This window comes from Mustela nivalis (assembly GCF_964662115.1).
Source record: "Mustela nivalis genome assembly, chromosome: 18".
NCBI classification, from domain to species: domain Eukaryota; kingdom Metazoa; phylum Chordata; class Mammalia; order Carnivora; family Mustelidae; genus Mustela; species Mustela nivalis.
The window spans coordinates 17,876,999-17,894,170 of NC_139037.1; the positions used below are offsets into that span (position 1 = coordinate 17,876,999).

At 58.0% G+C, this 17,172-nt stretch overlaps 1 protein-coding gene across 1 annotated transcript in view; it reads left to right on the plus strand.

Annotated features, from left to right (window-relative positions):
• Positions 1-17,172, plus strand: part of ATP6V0D1 (ATPase H+ transporting V0 subunit d1) — a 40,310-nt gene that overhangs the window by 15,780 nt on the left and 7,358 nt on the right. Inside the window, exon 2 of the mRNA XM_082711927.1 lies at positions 9,522-9,693. Within this exon, the coding sequence (XP_082568053.1) occupies positions 9,522-9,693 (172 nt within the window). The remainder of the gene's footprint in view (positions 1-9,521; positions 9,694-17,172) is intronic.

Below are 17,172 nucleotides of genomic sequence, written 5' to 3' on the forward strand. Positions count from 1 at the left end.
GCCCCCGATTCAGGGAGTGGGGGTCAGGTGAAAGAGACCTTGCTTTGGGGGCCCCTCACCGTTCCCCCAGGCCTTGCCACATGGTATCCGGCTTAGAGATTAAAGGATTGGGAGTGGAGGAATACAGAAGAGCTGCACCACATGCACATGACCTAGCACACAGAGCCCTAAGCAGCCGGGGCGTGGCTAGTAGCTCACCCATCCTCCCCACCCACTTACCTCTGTAGGCTCCAAGGCAGATACCATGGGGCAAGACATGGGGAAGTGAGGGTCCTGGGATAATACCCTTCAGGCCTGGCTCAGTCTCCATGTCTCACTGTCACCCGTTTCTCCATTGGCTTCCATCACTGGGATCTAGCCTCTCCTGTGAGGCTCCCTGAGTGGGTGACCACCTATCCCAGGGCCTGGCCCAAGTCCACAGAACTTCTCATGCTCAGTCGGGCATGTTACTGCTTCCCCTATAAGCGTCTTGCCAGGCCCTTGAGCAGGCTGCGTAAAGGGGTCTGAGGGTACTACTATATAGGATCAGCCTGGATGCTTACTGCTTCTGCCACTTCCTGCCTGGCCCGAGCCTCTGGGCTCTGTTGGTCATGGGTATGGGATGCGTCAACTCTGCTTCTGGCCTGGGCTGCTCAGTCCAGTTTCTAGAAGCTGCAGTAAATGAGGCTTTGTGTTAAAAGCAGCATGGACATAACCCCAAATGAGACTTGATCCAGTGAGCCCAGCCATAGGGCCCAATTCTAAGCAAAATGAGTATTTGCATAGCTTTGGCTCGAGGTCTTGTGGAGCTGGCAGCGTGCTCCAGCCAGGATCAGGCCTGACCTGGCTTCATCTCACCATGAACAGTCGCTGCAGGGGGTCCTAAAACTACCTTTTCCTCATCCAGGTGAGCTCCAGCTTTCCCTCTTGTCCTTCCTCCAGAGGTCTCTGCGTGTAGAATAGAAGCCCAGCATCGAGGGCTGGCGGGATGGCTGGCGGGATGGCTCGGCCTTGCAGGCGGGTGGGCCCGACAAGCAAACATGGGCGTGGGCCGGCATCTGAGCAGGCCGACCGCCACAGCTGGCCCTGTCGGGGCTGCCTGGCACCCGGCTCTGTCGGCCCCCTGGACCTCTCTCACTCGCACCCAGGCAAACTTCACAGCTTCGGTGAAATGAAAAGCTCTCTTTCGTGCAGCCCCACATCCACTCCCACCTGTGGGTTCTGTAACTGTGGTGGCAAGAAAGACCTGGCTCAAGGTCAAAGTGCAGGGCAGCAGCTGAGGCGTGGCCCCGGCCTCCCAGGGCGAGGCCGGGCGGCTTGGTTCTCAGGCTGGGCTGTGGCAGGGAAACACGGGGAAGCTGCCTTCTAAGCCCGGTGTCTCCTGGGCCGGGCCATCCCATGGAGCCTTAGGGCCTGGGTGGGGATGTTCTGGTGAGGGGATCTCCGGGCGGCTCTCCGCTCAGTCAGAGGAGAGTTTCTTGGAACTTGCCCTGGGTGCAGCAGTAACCAGTTCTGCCCCTCCCTTTGGCACAGGGGACTGTCGCCTGCCTGGCACCTTTCTGACTCTCGGATAGGTTGACTTCCTCATGGGATATGAGGGATGCTTTCATTCTCCCAGCTGCAGGGACGAGGTGTTCCTGAGAGCATGAGGGCAATTAAATGTGTGTCTGCCACCACCTGCCACTTGTCTCAGAGCAGAGAGAAGGGGAGTAAACCTGGGCTGGACACCCTGTTGCCTCCAGGACGTCGAGAGTGACACTCCCATTTGATCCCTGTATCTGGTATGCTGGCAAATGGTGCTGTGGGCCCCCGTGCCAGCCAGACCTCCTCTGTGGGTCGGTTCCATCCCCCGCTGCAAATGCCTCACCTCACTGAAAGGCCTCCAGCATGAAACAAAATGCTGGTTCAGGGACCAAGGAAGGAGAACTCTCTGTCCTTTCCCTGCAGGCGCTCTGCCGCACGCCGGCTGAAACCCAGTAACTTGAATGTGGCCATGCCAGCAGCGGACTCCAGGTTCTTCCCGAGACTGCTGGCCCGCCAGCCTGGGGGCTTCCCACGGAGCAGGAGCTGCCCTTGGCCGCACCACCTCCTGCCTGCCCCCTGGGCCCCCAGGACAGCAGTTCAGGGTGTGGTGGGTGGTGCAGGCTTGGGTCCTAGGCTCTGTCCGTGTCCGCGGGGCTGCCCAAAGCTCTGTAGTATCTTGCCGGTAGGTGAAGCGGGACAGAGGCTTGGCAACAGGAGGCCCAGATATTGAGCCTAGGAGATAGCAGACTGTGTTTGCATGTGTGCAGACTGCTGCACAAGGCCCCCCATGACTTTTACAGTGAGGAGGAGGACATGCCAGATGGAAAGGGTTGGGACAGACCATGGGGAAGAAGGGTAGGGGCACCCTTCAGAGTACCAAGTAGGGCTGCCTGAGGACTAGGCTAGGGTCAAGAACGCATCCCACCTGACTGGCGCTGAGGGGCTTAGTTAAGAAGCTCCGGGTGGGATCCTCTCTGCCCAGAGAGATGGACTGTGGTGTACTATGCTCAGTTCTAGCACTGCCTCTGCTCAATGTCTGTCACCGGTGCCCTGGAAGGCTGGCACCGCACAGCCTTTCTCCCGGTGACCAGCCAGGAGCCTGGGTGTAGAGGGATCCATGGGCACAAGCTGCTCAGAGTCAAGCTGTGAGGTAGGATTTGGAGCCTGCTCACTGTGACTCCAAAGCTCAGGTTCTCACTGCCCTGCCCCACTCAGACACCTAAGGAACAATGTCCAAAACCAGTGATCTGGCAAAATTGGGCAGTAGAGTAGGGCAGGGGGAGGGGCTGAGGCACGCTCCAGCTGATGGATGATAGGTTGATCTGTGTTGGCCAGGGCAGGAGACCAGGGGCATCTCAGTTGGAGGGGTGGGCAGTGAGGAGGTTCTAGAAGGGGGTCGGCAGGCGGCACCTGAGGGAGCATTTGACAGGATGAGCTGGAACTCAGGGTTAGTTGGTCGGTGTTATGTGAGGTTCACAGGGGGCCTGTGTTGGGCCCTGACAGAGGTCTGGGGGTGAAAATGATGCTTAGTCTATGCTGCAGGTACACCAGGGTTAACGGTTTCCATGCTGTGGCTCCCACACTGGGAGTTCCAGATGTGGCGCTCTGACCCTGCAGAGCCAGCCAGTGCACACATCTGCTTTGGAGCTGATATGAAGAGAGGTCCCAGCCACCCCCAGAGCCTGGGGAGGAGGTTCAGGCATAGCACATTTGCTGAGGCGGGGCTGTGGCTCCGTTGGGCCACCAGCCTGGCCATCTGTCCATCTGTCTGAGTTTGCCTGCTTGGAGCCCCTGGAAGTTGCAGCTTTAGAGAGCCTCTGGGGCAGAGCAAGCACTGGAGGCAGAAGCCAGTTCAGTGTCTTCAGAGGAGACCCCTCACCAGGGCGCAGGGGCATGGTGTGACAAGCTCCAGGGGGCCCCACCAGCCTTGAAGGGAGTGGAAGGGTGGGCATGCTGGGCTCTAGGGAGCAGATTTGCACATCTGGTTTTACTCAGTGGGCCTCAATTCCTGAAAACCCCTGAGCTCCCCAGGAGAGCATCGTTGAGTGACCTCTGGAAAAGCAGAAGTGAAGTCTGGGAACACACTGTCCTCTCACACTGTGCCGTGGCCAGCTGGCCAGCAGGACCCCTCTGTGGGCCATGAGGCCATGGGTGAGTCTAGAGCAGGGGGCCGCCCCGCCTAGTGTACTGTGCCAGGAGCTGCCTCTGTGCCTGCTGGGCCCCTGGGGCAGTGTGGGCCCAACCTCCTGGCACAGGCCAAGACCCTCCCTTCCTGTCTCCCTGGGGCCCTTGGGGAGGAGCTCCTGGGGCTCAGGGGCTGGAAGGGCCACGTGCTGCCTGCCCCTGGGAGTCCTGGTGGGGCTGAAAGATCACTTTCGGCGCTGGCAGGATCTGGGAAGGGTTTCAGGAAGTGGATGGGGAATAGGACTGCCCAGCTGCCACCTCTCAAGGCCTGGCTGGGACTGGCTGCCAAGCCCACACTTTGTCCCACCCAGAGAGGAGAGTGCTGGTTGGGCCAGGCGTCCCCAAGCCCTCTTGCTAATCAGGGGCTGATTGGTAATCCGAGGTGCCGGCTGGGGCCAGGGCTCTGCAGCTGAGGGGTCCTGGCCTTGAAGGCGTGGGCTGAGGGGGAGGCGGGTGGGGCGGTGGTGAAGAGGCAGGGGAAGCCGTGGAGTGGGCTCCATTCTGGTGTACCCGGTGAACCTGGCCGGAGCGCCGTGCAGTGTGGGTGGGGCTGCAGTCTGCCGGGGCCTTCAGAGAGCTTTACAGAAGCCTGCAGCAGCCCGCAGTGATCTTTGCCACGGGCAAACTCAAGGCGGACAGTGGCGGCCCATGAAACGGGGAGGGCAGAGGCCTCTCTGGCTGAGAAAGCAGCCCCATTTCCTGCACTTCTGGGGCTTTTCCCCTGGGGCATCGGGTAGATTTCCCTGAAGCACTTGCTTGGGCCAGATTTCATAGGCAGGTCGCCCCAGGGAGAGCATGGGACCAGCAGAGCAGAGAGTTGCCGACTAAGGCTGAGGTAGTGCTAGGGTTGAGGGCATGGGGCCTCACAGACTGTGGGGAGGAGGCAGGCCTCGAGCTCTGGGGTCACAGAGGCCACAGAGTAAAGGTAACAACAACACCCTGGAGGTGGACGACTTTACTCGAGTGATGGTGTGAGACTAGACTTGGGAGCAGGGAGCCAAAACGTGGGGCAGGAGGCCAGCAAAAGGGCACTGTGGTAGCAAGGAGGCCTGAGTGGCACCGGAAGATGGGAGTTGTGGGAAGAGTCACTGTAATATTGGGACTAGTGACCCTAGGAAACAGAGGAGGTAGGGAAGGTCCTGGGTTGGGGGAGGGGTGCTGGGAAGCAAGCCCAGAGCCCTCAGGGGAGGCTGGAGGCACTGGGAAACTGAGTTGGTGGGCTTCCTCTGAGGAGGGGTTTAGGTCAGACTGCAGAGAGAACTTCCTGCTAGCAGCAGCATCCTCTTGGACATGAGAAATCCGCCTCTGAGGAAGTCTTTTGCTGTGAGAGCTCCCAAGCTGGCCAGACATTCCTGGTGCTAGGCCACGGATGGGAGGATTTGGGGTAGACAGCTGGGCTTGTGGGTAGACCAGAGCGGTCCCCTGAGTGTGTGCTAACCAGAACACTGCTCATGCCTCAGCCCAGGCCCGTCTGGGGCTCTCAGGGGCTGTCACCGAGGCTGTCAGGCTGCTGAGCTCAAAGCGCAGAGCAGAACTAGCCCCTGCCTTCCCAGAGCCCCTGGCGTCCTTGGCTGCCCTTGGGGGCTGGGCCAGGGCTGGGTGGCTGGGTCTCCCACGATGTTCTCAACAAGTTCCAGGCCTCTCCTCCTGCGTTTAGATCCCACCCCCAGTCACACCCCCTCCTCTGCATCCCTCAGAGAGAGCAGGAAGCTGCTAGGGGGGCGGGGGAGATGGGGGTGGGGGGCTGGGGGGGTAGGGGGCTGTTCTAGCAGGCTTCCTCCCTGCCCTGAGGACTGTCTAAAGGGCTTGGGGCTGCCCATAACTGGTCCTAGGCACCAGTTTGTTCAGACAGGGTCAGAACTGGTTCAGAAGTCCTGTGTGGTCCAGGCAAAGGGATCAGCTAGCCTGCCTGCCTCCAAGTCGCCCTCATGGCTGGCAGGCTGTCCCCTCTCCCTGGGTGGAAGGGAGACACAGGGCTTGGCCAGGGAAAGTGGTCTGGAACGGCCCTTTGACATCATCCCTGGGGGACTTTAAAAATGAGTTTCCTGGTAAGGAAGACTCCTTGGGCCTTGGGCAGGATTCTCAGTAGAGTCTCCCGGGCTTGCTCGGATCTGACAAAAGCCAGCAGAAACCACCCCGCCGTCTGTGCTCCAGCAGTGCTGGGAGCCGTGGCTTCCCCAGATGCAGTGTCAGCAGAACGCAGCGGCCAAGGCACAGGGGGGTTTGCTGTCAGGCCTGTGCTGAGCCCCACGGGTGGGAGCATGCAAAGAAGAGCCCACCCCTCAGCTTTGCCCCCTTCACACACGCACGTGTTCCTGGCTTCTCTAGGAATACACGTAGTCACAGGTGAGACGAGAGAGGTTTGCTGAGGCATGATGTCAGGTAGGCAGCAAGTGTTCAGGCTGCCTCCAAGGTCATGGACAGGGCATGCCCTGGCTACTCTCACTCCTCTGCCCCCTGCCAGCTCTTCTGGGACTAGAGTCTGTCTAAGTGGTTGGGTCCATATCTGAAAGGCCCCCCCCCTGGGCTAACGGCCATGGGAGAATCTGCTCACGGATGTACCGGGTGGGGGAGGAAGGGGAGGCCAGAATTGGAGATGGCAGAATCCACCAGGTTTGGTCCATATCACGGCCCCTCTACACCTGACTAGGACTCTGGATAAGTTTCATGTTCCTTCTGATTGATGTTTTCTAAGTCTGCGAAACAGGCATGGCTGGGAGGTCCAGCACACAGGTTGCCCTGGCACGAGGCTGAGTACACTGCAGGGACCCCTCTGTTTGCAGTTAGGGTGGGCCTGGGTTTCCCCTGGTGTCGGGATGCTGACCCCCACTTGTCCAGTGTGTTGGACCGAGAGTCCGTGGGAGCTGGAGGGCAGAGACGGTACTTGGCAGTGCGGAAGCTGTTGAGCGTGTCTTCCCGCCGAAGAGAAGCCCTGTTCAGAAAGGCAGAGGCAGGGCACACTGCGGGAGAGCCGAGGCCAGGGGGACAGCATTTAGGGAAGCCTCCAGCAGCCCATGCTTTGGAGGGTAGGAGGCAAGAGGCTGGCCTGGGGCCTGGGCCTGGACTTGCTGTCGCCGAGAATAGTGGGGTCACTGGTATGAGGGGCCCTGCTAAGGGGATGGGTTTTGCCCTGTACCTATGGCCTGGCCTCCACGCCCAGCTGTGAGCTGGAGGAGAAGGAATCTTAACGCCTGCGATGGGTTCTCTGCTGTCCGCAGTGGCTCGGTGCATCAACAAACAGGTTTGGTCTGGCAGCTACCGCACTAGACAGTCTGACCTAGAACACTGCATTCCAGCCCCGGCTTCCAGCTGCTGTCCGCTCTGCAGCTTCCCCTGGTGCGGATTTGAGCACCCACTGTGCCCTGGCCGGAACCCCCTGCCCACTCTGTCTTTCAAGACTCACAGTGTATGAGAGATACAAGTATATAGAATCAAGGCACAAATATGACTTGATAAATTAAGTGGAATTAACTTCAGTACTATAGTAAGAGGGATCAGTTCATATGCTCCCTGTTTTATACCCACAGAAACCACTTTGAGGACATTAATGATCTCTCAAAACTGATCAGTTGTGTACAAGTAAACCATGTTTCTTTTAAAAAGAATGGTGTGCTTTTTCCAGGGTCAGGTTGGTTAAAATCTGGCACATAAAGCCCAATACTAGTGGCAGGAAAACATGGTGATATACTTTTCCAGCAGCCTTCAGTTCTAACCATCAGTTCCAGTTAAGAATTTTCCTTTGACAGCCAAATGGGTAATAAAGCATTGCAACAACTTGAGTGCCTCTAGGCAAAACACATTCTGTCACCCATACCTTATTCTAAGCATAGGTGGGCCTTGGCCAGACCATGGTAGGGATGAGGAAGAATGGAACCCAGGGCAGGGACTCATGGCAGATGGCCTGGGGTGAGGACACAGGAGTGTGTGTACCTGCTGAGCCAAAGGCAGTAAGGTCGGTGGGGTAGAGCAGGGGCTGGTTATTCTTCCCGCCTCGCGTTGCCATCGGTTCTGTCCCACTTCTGTGTGGCTGTGGAGAGAAGGAGGTGTGAGTGGCAGGGCGATGGCAAGAGGAGCAGATGTGAAGGTCTCCTGCAGGCCTCATGAGGTCCAAGTGCACTCGCTGAGGGCCTGGGAGCCGTAGGGGACATGGGGGCTGGTGGCCATGCGGGTGCCTCGCAGAGTTGCAGGGAGAAGGCATTTCACGCCGCGGCGTGCGTGCCCCTCCCTCCCTCGCACGAATTCTTTTGTCTCTCCTTTAGCACACCTGACTCCAGGCTGGGAATGTTCTTCTCTAGATGGGGTGCAGGGTTAGGGGCTTCAAGGGGGATTAGGTGCCACAGTAAGCCTTCCTCCGAAGCAGCCCTGGGTAGCATGGCCCTGGGTAGCATGGCCCTGGGTAGCATGGCCCTCCAGGCCCACAAACTCAGGGAAGCTTGATCGGGGGCTTGTGGAAATGATCACGACTAGGACCCTTTCTGTCCTCCTCTGGGCAACCTCTCCAGGGGACGGAAAACACAGCGTCCCTTACAGCAGAAGCCAGCCTTGGCTGTTGGGCCTTCATATAGGTACGCACGCACGGGTACCTTCCCAGCCACTGTCCTTGGTACTGCTGTCACTGCTGCAGTGTCCCCCATCTCAAAATCCAGGATTAAACCCACCTGCTGTCCTCACCGACACTTCCCCCAGATTTTTGTCCATTCCCCAGTTATTTATTGAGCATGAAAATACGCCAGAACAATTCTAGGCCCTAGGACACTGCCATGACCTCAGATCCCTGCTCTCACGGGTCCTGTGACGGGTGGAACAAGTGTTACAAAGAGGGGCAGCACAAGTGAAGGGACAGGGTGAGAGGTCTTTGAAGAGGGGGTGTCTGAGTAGAGAGCATCGCTTTCTAGGCAGAGGGACAGGGAAGGCCCTTACGTGAGGACATGCAGATGAGTGACGGGCTCTGCCTTGTGTCACGATCAGTCTGGCTGCTGGTGGAGAAGAGACCGTGTGTGGGGGGTGGGGTGGGGGTGACAAAAAGCCAGACAACTGTTAGGTTGTTGCTATGATCCTACTGGGTCTTACCTGACCTTCCCAACTGGGGCCCTACTGCTTGTCCTCTTGACCCTTTTTCCCTGGCCCCATCCCCCTAATTGTTCAGAAGAGCTTGGAGTATTGGCCTGTCTGCCTCTAGCCACTCCTATAGCAAGGCCAGTCTTCCCTCCCAGCATCATCCCCCCCTACCCGCCATGGTACTCATTTGCCCTCCAGGTCACTTGTCACTCAGTCCATCCTGTTGGCTCTTGGCGTTTGTATGTTCTGTGGCCTCGCCTGGCATGTTCTCTCATCCTCTCAGTCCTATCTCGCTGTCCACTCTACTCCTGCCTACTTTATTTTATAGGATCATTTCTGCCCCGGGGCGTGTTGGCTTGCTCTTCTACCCCTGAGGCTCTGGAGGGCAGAGCCCGCATCTTTGCCTGCTCTAGATTCTGGCCATCCCAGAGCCCACCATACAGAAGGGCCTCAAAGGCAATGGGTTTTGAATAGCAACTTGGGTTGTTGGGTTTTCCCAGGGCTTCTTGTCATTTGGAGGCACAGTTGTGCTACTTGTACTTGGACTTTGGGGCCCAAGGGTCTGGGATATCTCTGGAGCCTTGGCCTGACTGCCCCAGAGTAGGCCCCGGGCCAACAGGGAGTTGAAGGTAGGGACGGGAGGTCAGGATAGCAGCAGGTCACAACTCCAGGGGAGGGACTGGGGCCTAGAGTCCGGGTGGGGATGGCGTCTTGGCATCCTGGGGAGGCTCAGCCTGGCCAGCATTCACCCCTGCACCCCCTGCCTTGGCTTTCAGACCTAAAGCTGCACCTGCAGAGCACTGACTACGGCAACTTCTTGGCCAACGAGGCCTCACCGCTGACAGTGTCAGTTATTGATGACCGGCTTAAGGAGAAGATGGTGGTGGAGTTCCGCCACATGAGGAACCACGCCTATGAGCCACTCGCCAGCTTCCTGGACTTCATTACGTAAGTGTGCCCTACAGGGCCTTCCCCTCCCACTGGGCAGGGTTGCTGCACCTGCCGCAGCTGGCCTAGCATGGGCTCAGGCCAGCTGCCTGTCGTCTTCCTGGGCTGTGTGACCAGGCTGGTCATTGGGTAACCCTGGGCCTCTAGGCTGCCACCAGCCACTTCACTGCTGCCTGGGAATCTGGAGGGCAGGCAACGGTGTCCCATACTGTAGTGTTAGGAAGCCCTTTTCCCTGTAACCCTGGCATTACAGAGGTTGAGGTGGGGAGACCAGGGATGATGGGAGCACTTTTCCTGCCTCACCCTGCAGCATCCGCACTGAATACTCGCTAGGTCCCCACTTCCCGTCCTGGGATCAGGAGTAAGGGGATGGGCAGAGCTCTCGAGAGCCAGGTCCTTGAAATGGACGATTCAGGCCCTCTGGCCCCGTCTGGGCTGAGGCCCATTCTCCATCTTCTCTGTCCATGGCCTTGGGTCTTAGGGAGAGGGGGAAGGATGAACACCTGGCGGCCTTTCCCAGTTCCCCAGATCCCCAGATCCTCATGCTTATGACCCTTGACTGCCTGGCTTCTCCACTGTAAATCCCTTGGGTGTAGCCTTGTTTCCATTAAGTCCCTGGAGAAGCTGAGCAGAGGAAAGGCCACTGAGACCTGCAGGTGGGGGGCGGGGGCACTTGGTTGAGCCAGGTATGCCTGCTTGCCAGTGGAAACAGAGAGATAGAGGGGCATCTGGGTGGCTCAGTGGGTTAAAGCCTCTGCCTTCGGCTCAGGTCATGATCTCAGGGTCCTGGGATCGAGCCCCATAGGCTCCCCGTCTCTTTCTCTGCCTGCCTCTCTGCCTACTTGTGTTCTTTGTCTGTCAAATAAATAAATAAAATCTTTTTAAAAAGAAAGAAAGAAAGAAATAGGGAGATAGAGACACTCCTTCTGCCAGGATATCCCATGAGCCACGAGCCAGGGCCTGGTGAACAAAGAGGTGGCCCCAGAGGTGAGATTTGTGGCTAGTTTATTTTTTTTTATTTTTTTTTTTTAAAGATTTTATTTATTTATTTGACAGACAGAGATCACATGTAGGCAGAGAGGCAGGCAGAGAGAAAGGAGGAAGCAGGCTCCCCAATGAGCAGAGAGCCTGATGCGGGGCTCGATCCCAGGACCCTGAGATCATGACCTGAGCTGAAGGCAGAGGCTTTAACCCACTGAGCCACCCAGGTGCCCCTTGTGGCTAGTTTAAATGATTGTGCTGTGTTAGTGGAGTGTGAGTGTGTGTTGTGGGGAAGCATTAGTGGAGTGTGAGTGTGTGTTGTGGGGAAGCATTTCCATATACTGTTCTGGGTGCTGTCGAGCTTTGACCATTCCCTGATTTTGGTGCTCCTACTCTCCTCCTTGGGACCTGGCACACCTGCCCACCTTGGTGCTTCCTGCCTGTCCTGCTTCCCACCCCCGGCAAAGAGCAGCCACTTATTCAAGATCCACTTGCTCAAGGACGGGTGGCAGCCAGAAGGGCTCCCTCCTTGGGTGGATGCCACAGGCTGGGACCCCTGAAGGGCTCAGGGAACCTGCCGAGGCTGGGAAATAGCCTCTTTCCTGGCCACAGGCCTCCTTTCTGGGGGCCTCCTTGCTATCCTGGCTGGGCCTGTAATTACACCTCCCTGGCTCTGGTCAAGGTACAGGCTACTTGGTCCTTCTGGGGCAGGAGGCCAGAGATGGGGCAGGTCTTGTGTTGCTGAGTTGGGGGTCACGCCGGAGCGTCCCATGTGCCAGTCAACCCCTCGCCTGGGCCTACATATCCCTTGCTCCAAGGCCAGAGCTGGGGACATACCAGGAAGCAATGGATTTATTGCCAAAGCCCAGCCTTCACCTTGTTTGCACAAGGCTCTTTCAGCTTCCTGACGATGTTCTGGCCTTGCCAGCGAGGCTGGCCGGAGGAGGCCTGACCCATGCCAGTGGTCAGAGGGCAGTTGTCATCCATCCCACTGCCCGCTTGGCCACCTGCCTGTGCAGCTAGCTCCTGGCCTTTCTGGATACCCTTAGAGGCTTGGTTGTAGCCTGCCAGGCCATGAAACTGGAGAGGGCTCTGAGCGTGACTGAGCCCGCACAGCCGCCAGCTCTTTGCTGGAGGTTGGCTGCGAGCACCAAGCGTGCTTAAAGCAGCCAAGCACTATTGTGTGGCAGGCGTCACTTCCCCGCCCCTTCCATTCATGGGTGATCGTGGCTTAAGTCTTCCCGTCTCCTCACTCCTGCCCTTACTCAGGAAGAGCTCAGCAGCCACGTGTCAGTCTGTCTGAGCCTGTGGCTGCTCGTTCTATGACCTCGTCGTCTCCAGTGACCCGCTCCTCTGCTCTCCACTTTAGCCGCCCCCACCGATGGCTACCCAAGGCCGTGTCACTGCTGGAACCATTCCACCCCAGAGTCGCTGAGTCAGGCCCCCCCTCCTACCCACAGTCTTCAGACCCTCCAGCCCACTCTCAGTCCCTTGTGGGACGCGGGTTCCGGACTCAGCAGGACACTGGGCCTTGCTGCTTCCCCTGCTGCCTCTTCTGTCTTCATTTTCCTCCCTCCCCAGCTGAGGTTCCCTGGTCCATCATTTGAGCACTCTTCTGCCAGCATCCGCAGCTCTCTTGGCCGCCCGTCTTCTGGTCCCGCCCTGGCTGGCAGCCCCCCAGCCCTGGAGGAATCCCAGCAGCCTCCAGCCTGGAGGCGCCCTCCCCCACCTCCACAGCCTGGAGCAAAGCTGGGGAAGCCGGCCTTGGGCAGTGATCCCTGCTGCCCAGCGGACATGCTGCTCACCAGCACAGCTGGCGTTGGCTTGTCTTTGCCCAGCCGGCCGTGTGCCTTCCCTACCCAGCACCCTGCAGCCCCCCACTAAGGTTGGGAGAGCACCTCACCATCTTGCACACACCCCTGTCCTGCCCCCAGCCTTCTCTCTGGGCAGATGGCCCACCTTCCTCCTCCATGGAGATGGTAGAAACCAGTCACCTCCCGGCACCACATCTGTGACCCCAACCCTGATTCAAAGGCAGAGGCTTCCCTCTTCTCTTGGATCCTTCTGCCAGAGTCCTGAGTGCCCTCACCCTACCCCTTGCACCCTGAGTGGCCACTTACCTGTACTCACTTGTCTGTACAGCCGCCTTCCCCTTCCAGAGTCTTCCCATCAGCACCTGAAAAAGCACAGATCTCTCACAGTGTTAAAAACCCATCTCCTGTCAACGGCCATATCTCCCTGAACGCGCCCGATCCCGTCTGATCTCGGAAAAACCCATCTCCTGGGGCCTCGGCTTTTACACTCACTATCTGTCCTCTCAGCCCTGCCCCGACCCCTGCCCACCCCATGTCTCCAGTCTGCTTCCAGCCCTCCCTTCACTCACCACAGGGGTGCTGACCAAGGTCACCGCTGACCTTTATGTGGCAGGGTTTCCGGGCCTCATCAGGAGCCGCGGCCCTCTCGCCCTCCTGCAGTCTCTTCCCTCTCACGGCATCTCTGCCATTTCACTCCTGTCTCCCCATCTGCTCTTGTCCTCCATTCCACCTCCTCCACCTCTTCCTTTCTGGATCATTCCACCGTGTTGTGGCAAGAGAGGGGTCCCTTCCATTGGAGCCAGGGCCCGTCCAGCACAGCTCCTCCATACTGGGAACTCGCACCTGGCTTTTCTGAGGAGGTGGCTCTGTGGCTGAGGGGAAGGTATTTAAAGCAATAATTGAAGGGGGCTTCTGGCCTGAGGGAACCGTGTATGTCCTGAGTAGCTGGAGCATGGAGTCTCAAATCCTAGGGCTATCCAGAGGAATGTAACCAGAGAGGACAGTGTGGCTCTCCCAGGGAGGGGAGGCATCTGTTAGTGGCTCCGTCCTGAGCGTGAGTACTTGACGGAACAGTGCCATCACTTCCCACAGACCGAGCTGGCCCAGCTGGGGTGGAGGTTGGGACCACACAAGAGATTCACTCAGTTCTCCCTGGATGGCTGGACCAGGATTTCCCCAAGAGGTGATGGCATCCTTGTCACTGAAAGTGTGCAAAAAGAAGGTGGTCAAGGCCTTTTCTGCCCTCCCATGGTGAAAGACAGCATCCAGTGGTTTTGTAGAACGCAGCCAGCCTTTAGCCAACACACATGACCACTATCAGCTCTGGGCTAGGCCTGGCGCCAGGAGGGAGGGGGACGGATGAATGCAGTGGGATGGGTGCCAGTGGTGGTGCAGACAGCTCCTGGAGAGGCTCGTGGGCAGCTGCTACACATGGATCCGGGGTCACAGGAGGTTTCCCAGCACTAAGAGGACTCTAGGATCAGGTGGGGTTAGAGAGACTGTTCAGAAGAATGGGTGGTGAGAGCAGCAGCAGCCTGGCGTGGGACAGACAGGCCTTGAGCTAGTGAGAATCCGTGAAGTAGGCTGTTGTCAGTCACCTGGTCTTGAAACAATTTAGCTCAGCTTCATGGCAATAAAGGTAATATGTCACTGTACCAAGGGTCCTTTCCAGGCCCAGCAATTAACTTGCTTTGTGACTTGGGATGGAGCCTCTTTCAGGGTTTTTTTGGCATCAGGGGCGGGGGAAATCTTGATCTGGGCCATTCCGTGATGGCTTCCCATAGGAGAGTGGGCCCCGAAAGGATAGCTGGGGGGTTTGCTTTTGGGAGGTGAGTCTGGTCTCTGGGGAGTCTCAGGTGGGCCTCAGAGGCTTTTGTCTTTAGATGAGTGAGCCTCCTTGGAGGGCGCTGTTCCCCATGAGCAGCAGCCAGGTACCCATTGGCAGAAGAGCCTGGGCATGGTAAGCTGCACCATCGGGGGAGAGGTGAGGTCCAGTCTTTCTTATGTACTAGGGACTTCAGTGCCACCAGCTGGTGTGGGTAGCTGGATGGAGGCTTTGTCCCAGGACAGTGGCCTCAAGTTCCCGGTGGGCCTTTCAGCATACCTGCCATTCTCCCCAGAACATTTTGCACCATGGGCCACAGAGGTATCAGGTTACCTTAGGCCTCCCTATCCTGGCCCTCTAGCCCTCTCTTTCCACAACCACTGTTTTTGGGTCCCAGCAGGGTCTGTACTGCTGGGGCTCTCTAGACCTACCATGGTTTCTGGGTCCTGCATTAGATCTGGCTCCTGCCTTTAGGGAGAGCCAACAGTGACACTCTTTTCTGGAGACTGAGGGAGAGCCCGCAGGAGCACTTCCAAGCCCAGAAGGCTTAGGTGAAGCAGGAAGACCCAACTGCACCTCTGGGAAGGGGCAGGATTTTAATGATAAGGTGGGGGCCTCACCAGTTCTGCTGTGGGCCGCACTTCACTTATCCTGATGGCAGAGGGGAAACTGAGGCTTGACTGGTAGTTTGCTGAGGCCAGAACTTGATATCTCTGTTCATTTTCTGCCCTGGGCAGGGCTCTGCAGGACTCTGATGTGATAGAGCACAGATACTGTTTATGAGCAACCTCTGCTGGGAGCCCTGGGATGGACAGACTGGCTGAGGTACCTAGTCATTGGGGCCTGCCCCCCAGGGCCAAGAGGACAGCAGGGAAGCAAGCCACGCTTCTCCAGCAGGTGGCGCCAAAGGGCACAGCAGAGGGACTGCTCTTGGCTAGGGGCTCTGAAGACTTCTTGGAAGAAGGGGCTTCCTAAACCCCAACTCGAGACTTCTGTGGGCCCAAGCGAGTCCTAAAGGCTCAGGGTGAGGGAGGGCCTCAGGGAAGAGGAATACAGACTCCCCACTCCCACTCTGCAAGGGCCTCTTTGGCCTGGCGGGCAGCCGCCTGTCCACTCCCCAGCTGTCTTCCTCTGGAGGGAGACGCTGACCAGCTGGAACCTCATTCTCTCTTTTTGAGGCCAAATGAGGGGAGGACTGGTGGAGTGGCTTTCTGGGGGCAGGGAGGCAGCTGCTGAAGCCAGGCGAGGAGGAGGAGGATTTCCCTGCCTGCTGAAGGCCTTGGCTTTGGGGGAGAAGCAAACAGCCTAGCCAGCACCATCTCTACCAGGCCTCCTCTGCCCCTTTTCTCCCAGGAAAGATGATTCTGGCTCTCACTGGGCTAGGGAGAAAAGTAGGGGCTGCTTCTGCAGGAACCTTGTCATTGATTCAGGGAGAGGGAGAGGGCCTGGCATGGGATTATCCAAGGCTGGCCTCGCCTGGGTTAGAATGGGCCCCTGGAGGGGGCTGGGGATATGTGATCATAAGTGACCCTTAATTGGCTCAGCATTTTCCTTGGTGCCCTGCCAGAACTTCTAGCGGGAGAAGCTGGGGGTAGCTAGGGGCTGCTACCACTGGCCCCCACATCTGCTGTTAGGGCTGAAACGTGAATCATAGCTGGCCTGTTCCACATCGTTGGAGGGGTAACGGCAACGCTGGACGGTAGAGTCCTCCCACAGGGCTCTCCTCTGAGTCCCGGCCAGGACTCTGAGGAGTACCAGCTCCTCCCTTGGGCCCTGACCCTGGCCCATCCCCGACAAAAACAGATACCCTGAGTTGTGGACACAAGGAGTGGGGAGGTTTAGAAAAAGAAAACTGGCTTGTGGGGATCCCTTTGAAAAGACAAGACTAGATGGTGAGTGTTGTGCCAGGGCACAGACACCCTGGAAATGGGGACATAGAGCTCATCTGCCCAGTGGTGTGACAGGGCCGAGTGCCTGTACTTTCTCTTACTTCTTTGGCCATTGGCGTTGCTGATGCTGGTGGTTGTGGGATCGATAGGATAACGTAGGCCTAAGAGGTATGTTCTTCTCCTTGTCCTTGTCCAAAGGGTTGTGAGAATGTAGAAAAGCATCTTCTGGGTGGGGGCAGGGGTCTTTGTGGCTGTCTTGGGGAACAGGATGGCTGGAGTGGGGCTGGATGGAGTGCAGGCAGAGGGCTGTGGGCAGGGACAGGTAGCCCTGTGGTACCATGCTACATGAAATGCTGGAGGCACTGGGCACGAGGGATGCTGTCCAGGGTGGAGGGGATGCAGGCTCAGGCTGGAGGCCAAGGCACAGAGCTCTAGCGAGCTTTCTCTGCGCTCCCTCTGCTCTGCCAGCTCTGTCAGGTCAGGGGCAGAAGGCTGGCCATTTGGGCTTCTTGGCTTGTAGCTACACATGGGCCTGGCCTGAAGCCCTCAGTTGGAGAAGGGGGAGGGGGTTGCTGTCTCTTCTCAGTGCACATCCTGTCGCTGACCCAGCCAGTTTGGGGGCGGAGAGAGGGCAGCTGCCTGGCGCCAAGCCCAGGAGAGCAGAGGTCGCAGCAGGGCGCTGGGCTGGGTGGTTGTTGGGGGAGGGTGCAGCAAGCAGGGGGCGTGGGGGTCAGGCCAGGACAGGAATAGTGACTTTTTCCTCCTGCCGCCTTCCTGGAGGGCCTTGTGAGAGCTCCCTGCGTGGCTGGCCCTCTGAGCTGAGGCCTGGGCTACCCCTTTCCCTTTATTCTCTCAGTATTTAGGGTCACTGCCCACCTCTGTGGACAGCTTCAGCCTTAAGTGCTCAAAATACTGTCCCAGGACAGGGACCTACCGTGGGCCACCCAAACGCTGGGGCCAGGCCTGGGCT